The sequence below is a fragment of the Ambystoma mexicanum genome, chromosome 13 (genome assembly GCF_040938575.1).
Source record: "Ambystoma mexicanum isolate Mex_15411 chromosome 13, UKY_AmexF1_1, whole genome shotgun sequence".
Taxonomy (NCBI): Eukaryota; Metazoa; Chordata; class Amphibia; order Caudata; family Ambystomatidae; genus Ambystoma; species Ambystoma mexicanum.
Window position 1 is genome coordinate 234,192,758 of NC_090938.1, and position 16,539 is coordinate 234,209,296.

Genomic DNA, 16,539 nt, shown 5'->3' on the forward strand with positions numbered 1-16,539 from the left:
GAATTGCAAATATCTAATTTGTAAACACCAAATTATTCAAAGTCTTTTCGCTCATTAGATTAGTAGCAGTCTTTTCTCTTTGGGTTAATCCCAGGATTTCATCCTTGAGCTGCTTAGTCACTCGCGTTGTCTGTGTTCGGGTTGCCTGGAACCGTCTATCTACTTCAAATTTTCAAGATCATCAGCTGTCTGTCCCCGTCCAGCATGAAGACATTGTCCTGATGGACGCTTATAGGGACATTTACGATGACGAGGAAGAAACTTCCTTTCTACAGAATTACGAAGAGGAACGGGCGGATGCCACGGACAATTGGGAAGAAACCAACCAGGATGGAATGGACCCATGGACGTTACCCCATCAAGATCAGGACACTGATGTATTGTGCCTGGATTCCCCTCCGTCCACCCCGGCTCGCCAGCCCTCGCCTGTAGATGACCAGATGGCCTTCAATTAAATGTTAAAGAAGGCAGCTGAGCATTTTCAGATCTCTACTCAAGAGGCAGTGCCTGAGCAGGTCTTTGTAGAGGATATTCTTAAGGAGAAACCTCCCTCTAGCCAGGCTATTCCCATTCCCCTGCTTAATTCCTTCAAGAGAAGATTGACTCCCTCCTTGGCATCACCAGCTCAAACCTGAGAGTTGAAAAGTAATTTGACCCACTCCTTCGGACCGACAATACATTAAAGGACACGCCACCCCCGATTCTCTGGTAGTGACTACAACCCGAAAAAGGGCAGGAGTACCCCTTGCCACGGGGGAGGCACCTCTGGATAGGGATTCCAAGAGGCTGTATGCCTTAGGCAAGCGAGTCACCTGGCTGCTGCATATACCACGCGTATAGCAAATACGCTGCTGATGAGTTATGCTGACGCTCAGTGGTACCTACTTCAGGAAGGTCTCCAGGAGGTCCCAGAACTCAAGTCCAAGCTTCTCTCCATTGTGGCCGAAGGAAGGCAGGTGAACCTGAATATGACAAAGAACACTCTGGACACGGCTGAAACAGCAGGCAGATCTCTGGCCCAAGGTACCCTACTTAAAAGACATGCTTAGTTGCGCACCTCATGGTTTAAGCCCGAAAAACAGGCCTCACTCATCAATAAACCAATTGAAGAAGCCAACCTCTTCAGAAAGGCGGTCGATGAGGCCTTAGAAACAGCCAAAAAAGAGCATGAGACTAACTCTCCAACAAATCACTCTTTCCCCTGCCACAGAGGAAGTAACTCTCGGCAGTCCTTTCGAGGGCAGTCCCGTGCAAGTCAGAAATATGTCAAGGGGAGCTTCAGTACCGGACAAATATCAGGAAGCCCTGCATACTACCCTCCAAGGGGTCAGCGACACGGCAAAGCCAGAGGTAGAGGCCCCAATCCTAGAGGAGCTGCAGCCTCTGGTCAGAAATGACCATCAGATCCGGGTCCCCTCCCATGTCACCCCGGTCGGTGGGGCACTTAACATCTTTCCTCTTGGCATGGGTAGGGATAACTTCAGACCAGTGGATCATAAAGACGGTCGCCCATGGGTACTGCATGGAATTCGCTAGACCTCCACAATTCAGACCACCACGATCACAGCGCCTTTCACCAGACCATCTGGAGATCCTGAATCAAGAGGTGGAAGCGCTGCTGGGAAATGACACCATAGAAGCCGTCCCTATTCTTCAGGTAAACTAGGGTATTTATTCAGTGTACTTCCTTGTACCCAAAAAGGACATCACCATGCGCCCTGTTCTAGACCTGCGCCCAGCGAACAAGTTTATAAAACCTCAGAAGTTTTGCATAGTAACGCTACAGGAGGTGTTTCCACTGAAACGGGGGGACTACATGGCAACATTGGACATGAAAGATGCATACTTTCATATTTCAATGTTGCCAGCGCACAGAAAATATCTAAGGTTCATGATAGAGGACAGGCACTCCCAATTCAAGGTACTCTCCTTCGGCATCGCCTGAGCGCCAAGGGTGTCTACGAAGGTCCTGGCAGTAGCTGCAGCACACCTGCGCAGGTTCTGTCCCGGTCTACCCTTACCTCGACGACTGGCTCATAACAGGGGACTCGTACAACAATTTTATTCAACACCCAAAAAACCATAAACCTTCTCTTCAGTCTGGGATTCTCGATCGACGAAAAGAAATCCAGTCTTGTCCCCAGTCAAACGAAACAATTTTTGGAAGCTCTAATCCGGACGAAAGACAGCCTTGTCTTCGACGGTTTAGAACCTGCTTTTCCAGATCCCTCAATATGTAGCCAGTCAGGAGGTGACGGTCCGCAAAGCCATGCGCTTGCTAGGAATGATGGCATCGTGCATATACTTGGTTCTCCACGCGTGGCTGCGCATGCGTCCCATGTAAGAGTGGCTCAACAGCCAGTGGTGTCAGGCCAGCGGACAATGGGAAGATCTGGTAGTTGTCTCGCCAGCCGTCGTTCTCTCCGCAGTGGTGGTCAAGAGAACCTCTTGAAGGGGATGACCTTCATCACCCCTGCAGTGTAAGCCACTCTCACGACACTCTTCTCTCACGGGGTAGGAAGGGCTCACCTGCTTCAGAGATGGCACATGGAGTGTGGTCCCCTCAAGTAGCGCCCAACCATATAAATTTACTAAAGCTATTAGCGGTGATCAAGGCCAGTTGCAACTACAAGGGAAGACAGTGCTGATTCTAACGGACAGCACTACAGTCATGTATTACCTGAAAAAACGGTTGGGGCTACTCACCAGGGCTATCCAAGCTGTCCCAAAACATTTGGATATGGGCTCTGACACTAGATGTTTCTGTTGTCCCAACATGTTCCAGGGGAACTCAATCTTCTGGCAGACGTGCTCAGAAGAGATTTTCCTCTGCCCGAAGAATACGAATGGCGTCTGCACGAAGACATTGTGTCCAATGCCTTCGCAGAATGGGGCTTCCCAGAGATCAACCTGTTTGCAACTCAGGAGAACGCCCAAGGCCAAGACTATGCCTCCAGGTACCCCCAAAACTGCTACAAGGAGGGAACGGTCTCTGGATAACATGGTCAGGGGAAATTTGTCTACGGCCCCCCATCCCCAAAACTCCCATTCTCAACAAGATAGTGCACAAGATGCACCAGGAACCAGTTACCATGATACGAGTGGCCCCCATGTGGGCGCGCCAACCCTGGTTAGCTCATCTGATGGAAATGTCCCTCTCCCCACCAGTAAAACTACCCTGCCCGTACAACATGTCTGAGGACAGGGGGGGAGACCCTACACCCTTGCCCACAAACTCTGAACTTAGCAGCCTGGCTCCTGAGGTCATAGTTTGGACACCTACAGCTCCCTCAGAGGTGCATGGACATACTCAGGGAAGCTAGAAAACCTAACGCATGTTATTGCTATGCCAGCAAATGGAAACGTTTTGTCATCTGGTGTAATTCCAAGGGTGTCAATCCCATAAATTGCTCACCCACACACATTGTGCTGTACCTAACACATGAATAAAAAAATAAATCTGTTAGACACTGGGTTGGTCTTCAATTTCCTAAAGGTTCATCTGGCTGCTCTCAGCCTACACCACATCACAACAAAAGGTGTGGTGGGAGATACCAGTGATTAAGGCCTTTATGGAAGGGGTTAAGAGGATTTATCCTCCCATTTCTCACCCAGCTCCTGGGTGGGACCTAAATGTGGTTTTGTCCAGGCTCATGGGAGCTCCCTTTGAGCCAATGCCTAAAGCAAGTCTAGAGGACTTGACTTATAAGACGGCCTTCCTAGTGGTCATCGCTTCTATTAGAAGGGTTAGGAAACTACAGGCTCTTTCTGTTCTAGACCCCTTTGTTACAGTCCACAGGGATAAGGTCGTTCTGCGCACTTACCCTAGATTTGCGCCTAAATTCATCTTTTGGTTCCACGTGAACCAATCGATTGAACTACCTACTTTTTTCCAGAATCCCACTAGCATGGCCGAAAGAAGCATACACGCACTAGATGTGCGCAGGGCAGTCATGTTCTACCTGGAAAGAACTAAACCACTGAGGAAAACAAACCAGTTTTTCGTTTCAGTGGCAGCTGACCGAGAAGGGAATCCGGTCTCTAAATCGGCTATCTCAAGGTGGATTGTCAAATGCATCACACTGTTACACTCTTGCTAAGAGAGAACTACCCTTCAAGCCTAGAGCACATTCTACTCGAGGGACTCGGGCATCCATAGCATTCATTGCAAATGTTCCCCTTGAGTCCATTTGCAAAGCGGCAACCTGGAGTTCTGTAGGGTCTAACCTCTCGCCCTGGCTTTTCAACCAATATCTGGCAACTCTTGCCCACTGCATTGCCACTTTCTTCTAAAATTTCCAGTGCTACGCTGACAACACTCAACTCATTTTTAGGCTGCCCTCTGCCACCTCCTCCGCCTCATCTCTTATTGCCTAACTGCCATTCAAGATTGGTGTGCCGCCAATGATCTTTGTCTGCCAGCAAGACGGAGATCCTCATCGGCACACCTTCAACTGTCTTTTCCCTCCCTCTCTGGCCGGCCTCCCTTGGCCCTCCTCCTACCCCACCACCTGCGAGACTAAGAACCTTGGGGTCATCTTTGACTCCACCCTTTCCTTCACCACCCACATCTGAGGTCTCCAGTCAAATTTCCTACTGCACCTCCTCAAAGGTACTCTGCCTTTCCTCTCCTTCCCCCAGAAGCTCATGGTATCCCAAGCTCTGGTTCTCTCTAGCTTGGACTATTGTAACAGCCTCTTTCTAAATCTACCTGCCTCTACTCTCCGCAACTAATCCAGAACAGGTCTGCGAGACTTGTCCTTGGCCTCAAGCCCTGGAATCGTATCTCTCCAGCTCTGAAACCTCTCCATTGGCTCCCATTGCATGCAAGGATTACATTCAAAACCCTCTGCATTGTCCACAAGGCTTTCTGGGGCCTGGGTCCAAAATACCTTCAGCTATCCCTCTGCAAATACCTCCCCTCTCGAGCTCTTCACGCCTGTATCTCCAACTCCCTCAGGGTCAGTCGTTTTTCAAAGAAACGAGCTGCGGGTAGATCTGTCTTCGGCTGGGGCCTCCCTCTGGAACAGCCTGCCTGCCACTCTAAAACTTCAGAACCATCTCTGGTTCCGGAAGCACCTCAAGACCTTCCTCTTTTCTTCTACCTTCGCTCCCCTGCTGATATGTTCTTTCTTGGCACTGTGCACCTGGCCACCCTCTGTCCTCTGGGCCCAGGTACCTGCTCACCCTCCTGTACTCCTGCTGGGTCACCCCTTGCACTGGGGTCTGTATCTGTACCCATAGAGCCCCCCCTTTTTTCCTGCACTTATGAGACCTACCCTGTCTGCTGCCTTAAACCTAGTACTTGCAAATTGCTGGCTGCACTACCACTGTGTCTTTATTATTTATTTTTCTCCTCTGCTTCGCACTTTCCACTTCTCCCCCCTTCCATGCACTTGCTCGTTCTCAATGTCACTGGGCCTAGTAAGATCGCTGTTTTGTTCTCCCCTGTTCCCCTCCCTTGTCGCGCTCTGAAACACTTGTGTACGAGCGCGATACAAAATAAAATATCAATACACACCTTTACAAAACACTATTGCCTAGACACTCATTCTAGGTCTGATTCTCAGGTGGGACAAGCAGTACTAAGACATCTTTTCTCTACTCTTCCTTCTCACAACCCACTTCCATCTCCAGGTACTGCTTGATAGTCTATGCACAGCATGTGATTCTAAGCAGATACAATCATCAGAAATTCTATTACGGTGAGTAATACTTGTCATCTCGACTGTAATTTACTTCTCCAATAAGCAGTAAAGGTCTATATGAAGTCCCTAGTGGCAGGCATTTTGCTTATTTCAGTAGTAGATTTACTTGTGTTGAGTAGTTACACATTTTCCTTTTTTTTTTTCTTTTTTAGATTTATCGAACTAATCAGTGTGCAGGCGAATTTGTGATCACCTTCCCAAGAGCCTATCACAGTGGCTTTAACCAAGGTTTCAATTTTGCAGAGGCTGTCAATTTCTGCACTGTTGACTGGGTAAGTACCGTTTCATCCAGAAGAATGCCAATGTGGCCGCCTTTATTGATTTTATTCAATAAATATGCTTGAGTATATATTGTACTTTTTTAATGAACACATTTGTATTTCTATTTCCTATTTGTATTTGAAGAACTGGGGCATCCATTTAAAAATAAATTCTAGCAATAACACATAAGCAGATAGCTGAGAGATTCCCACGAACAGTGCATGTACCATAGCACAAAGATAACAAGTGTGGGGTGTATATATTGGGGACAAAACAAACTATCTATATTGAATTACACAGCATGTGCAAGTATTGTCTTTCAAGAGACCACCAGGATAATAAATGTCTAGCGTCTGTTTGAAGAGCTTACACAACACTAAAAGATTGACTGTCAACGCTGTATGGCCTACACAATGCAAGCATAGGCATCTACGGAATACCCCATTGTTGTCTCTTTTGGCAACTTTCCCTCCATAGTTTCTATTGACCCCCCAATCTTGTTGCTTTGATTTTTTACTTGTTCTGATTTTGAGAAGTAAAGCCTTCAGAGTCACTTCGCTTTTGCTAATCTGTTATGGGGAAAATGGATCAGTCTTTCAGAGTATCAGCACTGGGAAACTAAGTTTCTCCAGCGTGGGGTCTGGCATGAATTTTACCCATCAAGCTGGGAATCCTTGGTTAAGAAAAAATCTGTTTAATTTCTGCACTGTCTTTCTCCTAACAACCAATCACTGGTCTCTGGGGTCAAACTGCCCCCAGCCAATGAGTGCCCTCTACCTAAGCCCCTCATCTGGCACCCATCTTCGGATTTTTACCACACGTTCAAGTGTTGGGGAGTCCTCGTGCTATAGCTCTCGAGGTTTTACTGTGTTTTGCTCTATTTTTTTTGTTTTTTTTTTTTTGGTCAACCAAGCCTCAAGCTCCATCGATCAACCTTCCGATTAAAGGGGACCCATTTTCTGATTCTTCAGCGCCCCTCAAAGGCGAATTTCGTCAAGTTTTCTTCTTGGAGGATGCCAGAAGCTTCTTCATGGACATGGCGGATGAGGAGGACTCTGCCTCTTTTCAATGTTTGCCCCAGCTGCAACCTATGGAATGTCTTGGACGACAGACATTCCCTGTGCCTTTACTGCCTGCACTCGGACCCTACACACGTGGAAGATGACTGTGCTTCTTGTCAGGAGATGGTGCCCCGCATGCTGACCGATCGGCGCAGGCGTCTCAACAAGTGACTGCAGGCCAAGGCCCCTGCTCTGGGTGAGTCCCGGCAGCATGCCTCCCCTGCCCAGAAGAAGAAAGTTGAGCGGTCTTCTAAGACTTTTGAGGGTGCCCCTGCCGCGGGGCCCCAACATGAGGCTAAGCACTGCGAGTCCACTGCCACCTGGGCTCTGCAGCGGCCAGGCGAGTACAGCGTCTACAGCACCTTCGACCACGACCCAACGCTCAGGATCTTCAAAGAGGAAGTCGGACCACCCGGGCAAGCTCTTGGAAAAGACCCAGAAATGCTCTACAAAGAAGGCCAAGGCGGAGCGGGGGCTCGGACCCTCCCCCTAAGGTGAAGGCCTCAAGTTCGACCAAGACCATGAAGGCACAGGTACATCTGGTGAAGGCCCAACCTTCCAGCGAAGGAGTGGTGGTGTCCCTCGCGAAGGTCGCCGAGGCAGATCCGCAGGGCCCGGCCCCGAATGCAAGAGTATCCCTGCCAGGAGGGAATCCTCTTTTCAGTCCTTCGAAAAGACACCGGAGAAGATGCCTATCATTTCACCAAAATAGTCTCCCTTGGTCGCAGAGAAGGGGCGGGGGGTGCACTGCTTAGAGGAGCAGCCAACCAACCTCCAGACCTTCCAGGAGGAACAATGCATCGTGAGCAGGGCCTATAAAGGATACCGATGAGAGCGACGACTAAGGTTTCAAGGACACAGAGGAGCTGCAGGGCGTGGAGGACCAGCCTAAGCCGCAAACGCCCTCACCTCCGTAGCCACAGCCACCTCAGCAACCAAATGCGGATATATCAGTGGACATTCTCACTGCTCTGCATACCCTATGCTCGGAGATCCGGACGAGGATGCCTCTTGCGCCGACGGCCCCACCCGCGGCACAGGGATCATTGGAGGAACCACCATCCAAGAAGAGTCTACCCCCTCCTCCTTGCCACCCTTCGCCTCCCTCCCTTTGCCCTCCCTCACACCCCAAAGGGATGAGATGGATCTGGACACAGCGACAACGGGCACTGGCACGAATGACAGCAGATTTGGGGGGGGGTCTCTGCCTCCCAGATCTTCACTGCACGACAAGATAGGCTTGTTCCACGCCATGACCTCCAGGGACTCGGAGCTGTTCCAGCTTGTCCCTGAGAAGAGGTTTTCCTTTATCAGCGCCGTGAGGCGAAGAGGAAGACAGTACTTTAGATCCCGCTCTTGGATGACATTTGAGACAAGGGGTTCTCCCTCATGAAGAACCCTTCTGCCCCAGCGAAAAGGGGGACCGTTATGACAAATACAGGGTCAGGACTCTGCGCCCAAGTGCTTACGGTCCCATCCGTCTCCGGACTCTGGTTTTGGCAGTGGCCAAGAAGAAATCTTCGGGCTCCTCCCAACCCCGGACAGTGAGGGGAAGAAATTGGATGATGCCATGTGGCAGTTATCTCGTCGGCAGCGACTACCATCAAGGCCATAAACACCCTCGCCATTGTCGCGTGTTACGACAGGGAGCTCACGTTCAAGATCGCTCCCCTCCTGGACTTCCTTCCCGACAAGAGGGGGCGGAAGCTTTGAAGATCCTACAGGAAGGTAAGGTGGCATTGGACCACGCAATTACAGTTGTCCAACATCGCCGACAGCGGGTTCCATCAAATGGGCAACGCCGTTTGCCTTAGTCGGCGGGGCTGGTTGAGGGCCACTAATTTTCGCTAGGATGTTCAGTCGAAGTTGTTGGACATGCCCTTCGACAATTTGTTCGGGAAGACCGTGGATGAGTCTTTTCAGGCCATCCAAGCGGACACTGACTAGTGCCTTGGCCAAGCTTCAACGACGTTCATCCTTTCGGACTTCCGCCCGAAAATCCCATGGTTCTTCCAAAGGATTCTATGAAGGTGCTTCGTCCTACCGGAAACGCTCCCACTCGTCGAGCCAGGAGACCCATAGGGCTCGTGCCAAGTCTGGAAGACATCGTCGCCAAGGCCCCCAAGGTGGCACTTCGATGTCAAAACAGGAGTAAACAGGCCGTGGCGTCTGGCCTGCACCCGTGCTCCCAGTGGGAGGCCGGCTGGCGAACTTAGTCAGCGTGTGAAAGAACCTCTCCACTGACGGTGTTGTAAGCTCTTGCCCACGGACACACCCTGGAATTTCAACGAAAGTGTCCACGAATAACACCAGTGGCCCAGCAGGAAAACCACGTCCCTCAGCTGCTGCTGGAGGTGCATGCCGTGCTAAGAAAGGGCGCGATAGAGCTTGTCCCAAAGAGGTTCCAGGGCTCTGGCGTGTACTCTAGTTGTTCCTCATCAAAAAGACCACCAGCGGATGGAGGCCCATCCTAGACCTCCGTTGTCTGAACAAGTACATCAGGTCCCTAAAGTTCTGGATGGTGACTCTTCAACACGTTCTAGGACAGCTAGAAGAGAGGGGGGGGGGGATTTCCTGTCGTCGCTGGACCTGGATGATGCTTGCTTTCACATCCCCATGGGGCGCTGCAAGTTTCTTCGCTTCGTGGTTCAAGGCAACATTGCCAGTTCAAGGCCTTTCCCTTCAGCTTGAAGTCAGCGCCAAGGGTTTTCACCAAGTGCCTGGCACTGGTGGCAGCACAGCTATGTCTGACGGGGGAGCAACTTATACCCATATCTGTACGACTGGCTCATGTGGGCGAGCTCAAAGAAAATCGCCGTCGATCAAATGGCGAGGACCGTCAAGCTCCTGACGGATCTGGGGTTATCGATCAACTATGCAAAGTCCTGCTTGACTCCATCGTAGGACGTGCGGTTTCTAGGAGCCCGACTCAGTGTCGTGCCTGGCGTCTCCGTCAGAGCGGAGGATATCGACCATCTTAGGCAAAGTACAACGGCCGTTGGCCCTGAAGATGGCAAGGGTGAGGTCCATCAAGTAGCTGCTCAGCAAGACGACGACCTGCATATGCGTCATTCGATTGTGCAGGCTGCAGATGCGTCCACTGCAGGAGTTCGACGCCCGCTGGATACAAGTGTCGGGAAGCTTCGAGGACAAGATCACACTCGACGAGAGATTCCGTCGAGGTATTCTGGTGGGGTGTTTGCGCACTTATCCCACCTCTGCTGCTGCTTCAGAATGTTTTTTCACCAGGGGGTGCTGTGTACGAGACCGCGTAGTCAAAGTCCCTCGAGGGCCGCTGGCGGGCGCCAACCGCTGTATAAAGGGCTCAAGCAGCGCCTGTTACCTCAGTTCTGTTTTTCCGACTCAACTGCTTCATGTTACGAACGGCGCATCAGATTTTTCCTCGACTATGTCCTCGTCTTCTACTCCAAGACAGGGTTAAAAAAAATGTCTGAAGTGTGGTAGGAAGATGTCTGACCCCCATCGGAATTGACTCTGGTGCCTCAACCCAGATCATTGGGTTGACTAGTGCGGATCCTGTCAGGCAATGTCCAATATGGCTCTTAGGGAACGCAGAGGTAAGCTGGCGGTAGGGGAGGAGAAGTAGAAGTCTTCTAAAAGACAAAAGGATTCGGATGAATCAGTCAAACCTCATGAGTCGAGGAGGCCGAGATCGAAGAGTCGCTTGGGGAAATCTTCCTAGTCTTTGACTAAAAGCACAATTCCCCAGAAAAATGGGAGGCCTTTAGGGCTGCGATGCTTAAAATATTCGAAAGCGGCCCAGACCCCCTTGAAGTTGCTGCGTAGTGATTATGCCTCTATCCACTCTAAAAGTGACAGAGGAAAATCAAGATCTAAACACGCAAGAGTTGAAAAAGAGTAGTGTCTCTCTTCGCGGAAAAGTTCCCCAACGCCTCGTACTAAGTCAACGCCTCTGGTGCATAAATCGGGGTTAGAGTCGACGTCAAGACTCTACTCAACAATGTCGACGACCATAGCGTCGAAACAGCTAACTGACATGACGTTGAAGCCTTCTTCGATGATATCGAAGCTTCCTTTGACAACGTGGAAGCCAGCGTCTTCTCTATCGATGCCTTTATCAAAGCCTTCTTTGTTTCCAAGCACCAAGTCGATGCCATTTTGTCCATACCTAGGCCAATTCCACCTTCTTTACCTGAAGACTTTCCACCCTCAACCTAGACAGGAATTTATTTAGATCCATGCCATCTATATATGAAGAAAATTCCTCTGAAGAGGATGTCACTTCATCTGGAGTTAGATTTAGAGCCAGAGAGGTCCCGGAAGAACTAGTGGACCCTCAGTCTAAAATAACAGACCTTTATGACAGTCTCCAAAATGCCAGTGGCTTGGACACTTAACCTGAAGTGGATTTTGAAAGACCAGACCCTACAGATCATGCTGATCCCAGTTATAGGAATCTTATGGGAAGGGTCATTGATTTTATGGGTTGGAAAGCAGCTTCCCCGGATTTAGACCAGGATGACATGACTGACCTCCTGTGTGAGGGTCTTTTAAAAGATCCTGTTCTTCCATTCCATAAAGCACTGCAAAAAAGGGTGATGGTAAATTGGAATACTCCCGATTCTATTCCAGCAGTAAATAAGAAACTGGTACCAAAATATAGGCCAGCTTTATCAGACCCAGAATATTTATCTAAACATCCCTCTCCTGAAAGTCTAGTGGTTCAAGCCGCAACCTCCACTAGGCAATCAGCTTACCCATCAATACCACCAGACAGGGACGATTAAAAATGTTGATACTTTGGCCCGGAAAGCTTTTACTTCGGGCAGCATGGCCCTTAAATCAACTGTCACTTGCACGTTATCAAGATTTACATATACCCTGTGGGACTGCATGTCCTCAGCGGCTGAACGCATCCCGGAAGGTGAGGAAAGGGGTGGTTTCCTGGCTATAGTGAAGAATGGTCAAGAGGCAATGGAGGAATGCCTTCAGTCAGGATTGGACACTGCGAATAGTATAAGCAGGTCCATGGCATCTAGCACGGTCCTATGCAGGTTTGCATGGCTAAGGAAACCTGGATTTGCACCGGATGTGCAATCTAGATTACTTAATATGCCCTTTGACGGCGAGTTTGTTTGGCAGCAAGGCGGATGAAAGCTTGGAGAAGCTGCATCCCTCAAATGCGGCAGCAAAATCACTTGGTGCTGCTATAAGGCAACCTCATTAACACTCTTACGCAGTCTCATCTTCCTGGAAGAGTCACCCTTTTCGCGTCTATTCCTCTTTTGGAAAAGGGAGGGGGTAGGCCAGTCTGCAAGGCCAACAGAGAAAACCATTTCATGGGGGGAAAAAGGAGAGGTGCTAGATCAGCCACAGCAGCGGCTGATACCTCCTCAGCCACTGCTGCAACCACTGCAAAACCACTTTGAGGTCTTCACCCACAAGACACCAATGGGAGGCAGGATCACTCGGTATGTGGACGAATGGTGGGGCATTACATCAGATGCTTGGGCACTAGAGATAGTGTCCCATGGTTCCTGTCTTCCTTTTCATCAAAGACCTCAAGATCATCCACCGGGAGCTAACTCTGTAAAAATTCCAGACCTGGTCATTGTGCAGGAGATTTTAACCCTGCTAGAGAAATGTGCAATAGAACATGTACCTGTAGCGGAGAAGAAAAAGGGCTAGTAGTTCCCCCCCCCCCCCCCCCAACCCCCCCTATTTTCTCATCCCCAAAAAGGACGGAGGATTGAAACCCATCTTGGACTTGAGAAGCTTGAACAAGTTCCTCAGGAAGGACAAGTTTAAGATGGTGACCCTTTCTCAGATCCTTCAGGCTCTTCGGCTTCAGGACTGGCTGGTTTCATTAGACCTTCAGGACGCTTACTTTCATGTACCAATCCATCTCAAGCACAAAGTACCTGAGGTTCACAATTGGTGTTTCACCTAATCAGTTTCGGGTTCTACCATTTGGGCTAACCACCGCCCGAGGGTTTTCAACAAACTGATGGTGGTGGTGGCAGCGAGTATCGGAAGACGAGGGATTCACGTCTACCCTTATCTGGACGATTGGCTGATCAGGGTGAGTTCACCCGAATGAACCCAGGAACATCTAGCCTTGACCTGCCACTTCTTACAGTCTGGGCTTCTCCCTCAATTATAAGAAGTCACAAATGATTCCAAGCCAAAAACTCCAATTCATTGGAGCAATCCTGGACACTTCCTCAGGGAAAGCCTCACCTCCCGAGGAGAGAGCTCACCACATTCTTCAGATGCTAATGAAGTTTCAAAATGCCCAACATCTACCGGCATTCGACTTTCTAAGGTTGCTGGGCCTCATGGCATCCTGCATTCTTCTGGTGCCAGAGGCCAGATTGAGGATGAGATCCCTTCAATGGGCTCTCAGGGCTCAATGGTCCCAGTTTTCGATGGAGATGTCAGATCTTCTACAAGTCCCAGCCAAAGTGGCTCAAGATCTCCTATGGTGGGTTTGCAAGGAGAATATCCTCAAGGAGGAACCTTTTTGTCAAGCATGGCCAGAGATAACGGTTGTGACGGATGCCTCACTCACGGGGTGGGGAGCCCACACCAACGATCTGGCAATCAGCGGTCGTTGGCCTCCATCGGAGTCCAAACTACACATCAACCTTTTGGAGCTGAGAGCAATCAGACTAGCGCGGAAGGCTTTTCTGCCCTCTGTACAAGGAAAGAATGTCCTGATAATGACGGACAGCACCGTGGCCATGTACTACCTCGACAAAAGAGGCGGGGTAGGATCACTTCCACTGTGCAGAGAGGCAATGCAGCTCTCTTCTGGGCAATGCAAGAAGGAATCTCTATCGGCAGTTCACCTTGCTGTAGAGCTAAACACGGCGGCGGACGCTCTGAGCAAGTAGAGTAGTCTCCCACAAATGGGAACTAGCTCAGGAAGTCCGAGATCTTCGTCCTTTGGGGATCCCCTCAAGTGGATCTGTTCGCGACCAGGGCCAACCGGCAGTGCGAACTGTATTTCTCAAGGGAATTTCCCCCAGAGCAGAGCTCTAGGGGACGCGTTCGTAGTGGACTGGGTATTTCCACTCCTTTACGCATTTCCTCCAGTCACCGTGATTCATCACGTAATCAGGAGGTTGAGAAAGTTCAGGAAAACCATGATCCTAATTGCCCCGGATTGGGCCACGAGGACGTTGGACCCGGACCTTCTGGACATGTCCATCTGCCCTCCAATACGTCTTCCATAAAGAGAGGATCTTCCAGAGGTCAAGACACTCAGCCTTCATGCATGGTTTCTGAGAGGCTAAGATATAAGGATTGGGACCTCCCGGATGATGTAATGGAGGATGTTGCTATCGGCCAGAAGGCTAGCAACAAAATCCCTGTATCGGTGTTGTTCGAACAAGTTCAGTAACTGGTGCAGGGATAAGAATGTGGATCCATTTCTTTGTAATACTCCAACAGTACTTTCTTTTCTCTTACACTTAGCCAATTTGGGGCTCCAAGTTGGAACTATAAAAGGTTACTTGGCAGCGATATCTATCTTTAAGCGTTCCTCGGAAAAGGTGTTCTGTTTTAAAATGCCTTTAGTTATTCCATTCTTGAAAGGGCTGACAAATGAATACCCTCCGACACCTTTTCAGGTGCCCATCTGGGATTTAAATCTAGTCCTAAAATTTCTGATGTTTGCTGCTTTCGTACCTTTACATTCTTGTCCATTAAGACTGCTCACTCTTAAGACAATTCTGTTAGTGGCTATAACATCAGCCCGCAGGGTGAGTGAGTTGCAGGCAATATCTTGTAAGCCTCCTAACACCATTTTCCATAGGGACAAGGTTATTCTAAAAGTCAAACCATCTTTCTTGCCTAAAATAGTTTCTCATTTTCATCTGTCACAAAAAAACACTTACCTTCCTTTTATCCTCCACCTCAAACTAGTAAGGAAGAGGAAAGGTTGCATAGACTGGATCCACAAAGGGCTCTGTTTCTACATTTCCAGATTGGCAAATCTCCGACAATGTGACCCAACTATTTGTTGGGTATACTTTTCACAAATTGGGCCTTGCAGTATTTAAACAAACTATATCTAGATGGATAATTCTGGCAATCTCTGAATGCTATAAACTAGCTGGGAAAGAGCCTCCAGATGGATTAAGGGCTCATTCAACCAGAGGCATGACAACTTCCACAGCTCTTCAGAGGGGTGTCCCGGTGCAGGATATTTGTGCTGCGGCCACCTGGTTGTGGATGCACCCCTTTTGTAAAGCATTACTGCTTGCACTCTACTTCATATCAAGGAGCACTATTTGCAAAGGCTGTCCTTCATTCAGTCCATAATTAAAATTTCTAGCACTCCCACCTCCTAAATTAGCACTGCTATGAGAGAATCATAAGATGAGGAATACGTGGGAGGACACAATGAATTCGAAGAGCAAGTTACTTACCAACTAACGTTCTTTCGATTGGATGTTCCTCCCACGTATTCCTCATAGACCCTCCCAACCTACCCCACCGTACAGTTTACGCCAGTTGCACTCTAACTTCCTTAAGAGCCTGAGGACTTAAAACCTGATCAGCTGATGCGACCATGAACATCGTAAAAACAGAACTGAGGTAACGGGCGCTGCTCGAGCCCTTTATACAGCGGATGACGTTGACGCCTGATGGCGGCCCTCGAGGGACTTCGACTCTGCAGTCTCAAACACAGCGCCCCCTGGTGAAAAAATGTTTTCCGAAGCAGCAGAGCTGGGATACGAATATCATAAGATGAGGAATATGTGAAAGGAACATCCAATCGAAAGAACGTTACATTTGGTAAGTAACTTGTTCATCTGTCCGGCGGTGCGGATTTACAGACCCCACCTTACCAGGAGAATGTTACGACAGACGTCTCCCTGGAAGGATGGGAGCTTGCACCAGAAGCCTTCATGCAAGTGGCTGCCGCAGGCGAAGGCTTTGCACATCAACGTGCTGGAGCTGCAGCAGTGTTTTGGGCCCTCAAGTCTTTACTTCCGTCCCTCATGGGCAAGTTGGTGCAGGTCTTCCTGGACACCACCACAATGTTCTACATCAGGAAGCAGGCGGGCACCAGGTCCCTGGTGCTCTCCAAAGGAGCTCAGGAACTGTGGCACTGGGCCGTCACCCAGTTCCTCGTCCTATTTCACCTGGCAGGAGTGAAGAACTGTCGCCGACTCACTCAGTAGGGGGCTGCACGCTTGCTATGAGTGGGAGCTTCGGCAGGACCAAGTGGATCCTGTTCTGTATATGGGGCAATCCCCACATCAATCTATTTGCGACAGCGGCGAACACAAATTCCCAGAGATATGCCAGCAGGTTTTCCCAGCCGGGGAGCATGTGGATGCATTCTCGTTCCCCTGGGACAGCCTGTTTCTGTATGCGTTCCCTCCATTGCTGTTACTACTTCGACTAGTCAATCGTCTCAGACGGGCCCGGTGCAGGATGATCCTCGTCGCACCAGCATAGCTGAGACAGATATGGTACTTGGACCTTTTCAACATGTCAGCAGTCTCCCCAGT

At 49.6% G+C, this 16,539-nt stretch overlaps 1 protein-coding gene across 3 annotated transcripts in view; it reads left to right on the forward strand.

The window, feature by feature from the left end:
- KDM5B (lysine demethylase 5B) overlaps positions 1-16,539 on the forward strand; it is a 1,291,824-nt gene that overhangs the window by 648,023 nt on the left and 627,262 nt on the right. For all 3 annotated transcript variants that reach the window (XM_069633695.1, XM_069633694.1, XM_069633693.1), the window contains one exon: positions 5,861-5,980. In XM_069633695.1, coding sequence (XP_069489796.1) covers positions 5,861-5,980 — 120 coding nt within the window. The remainder of the gene's footprint in view (positions 1-5,860; positions 5,981-16,539) is intronic.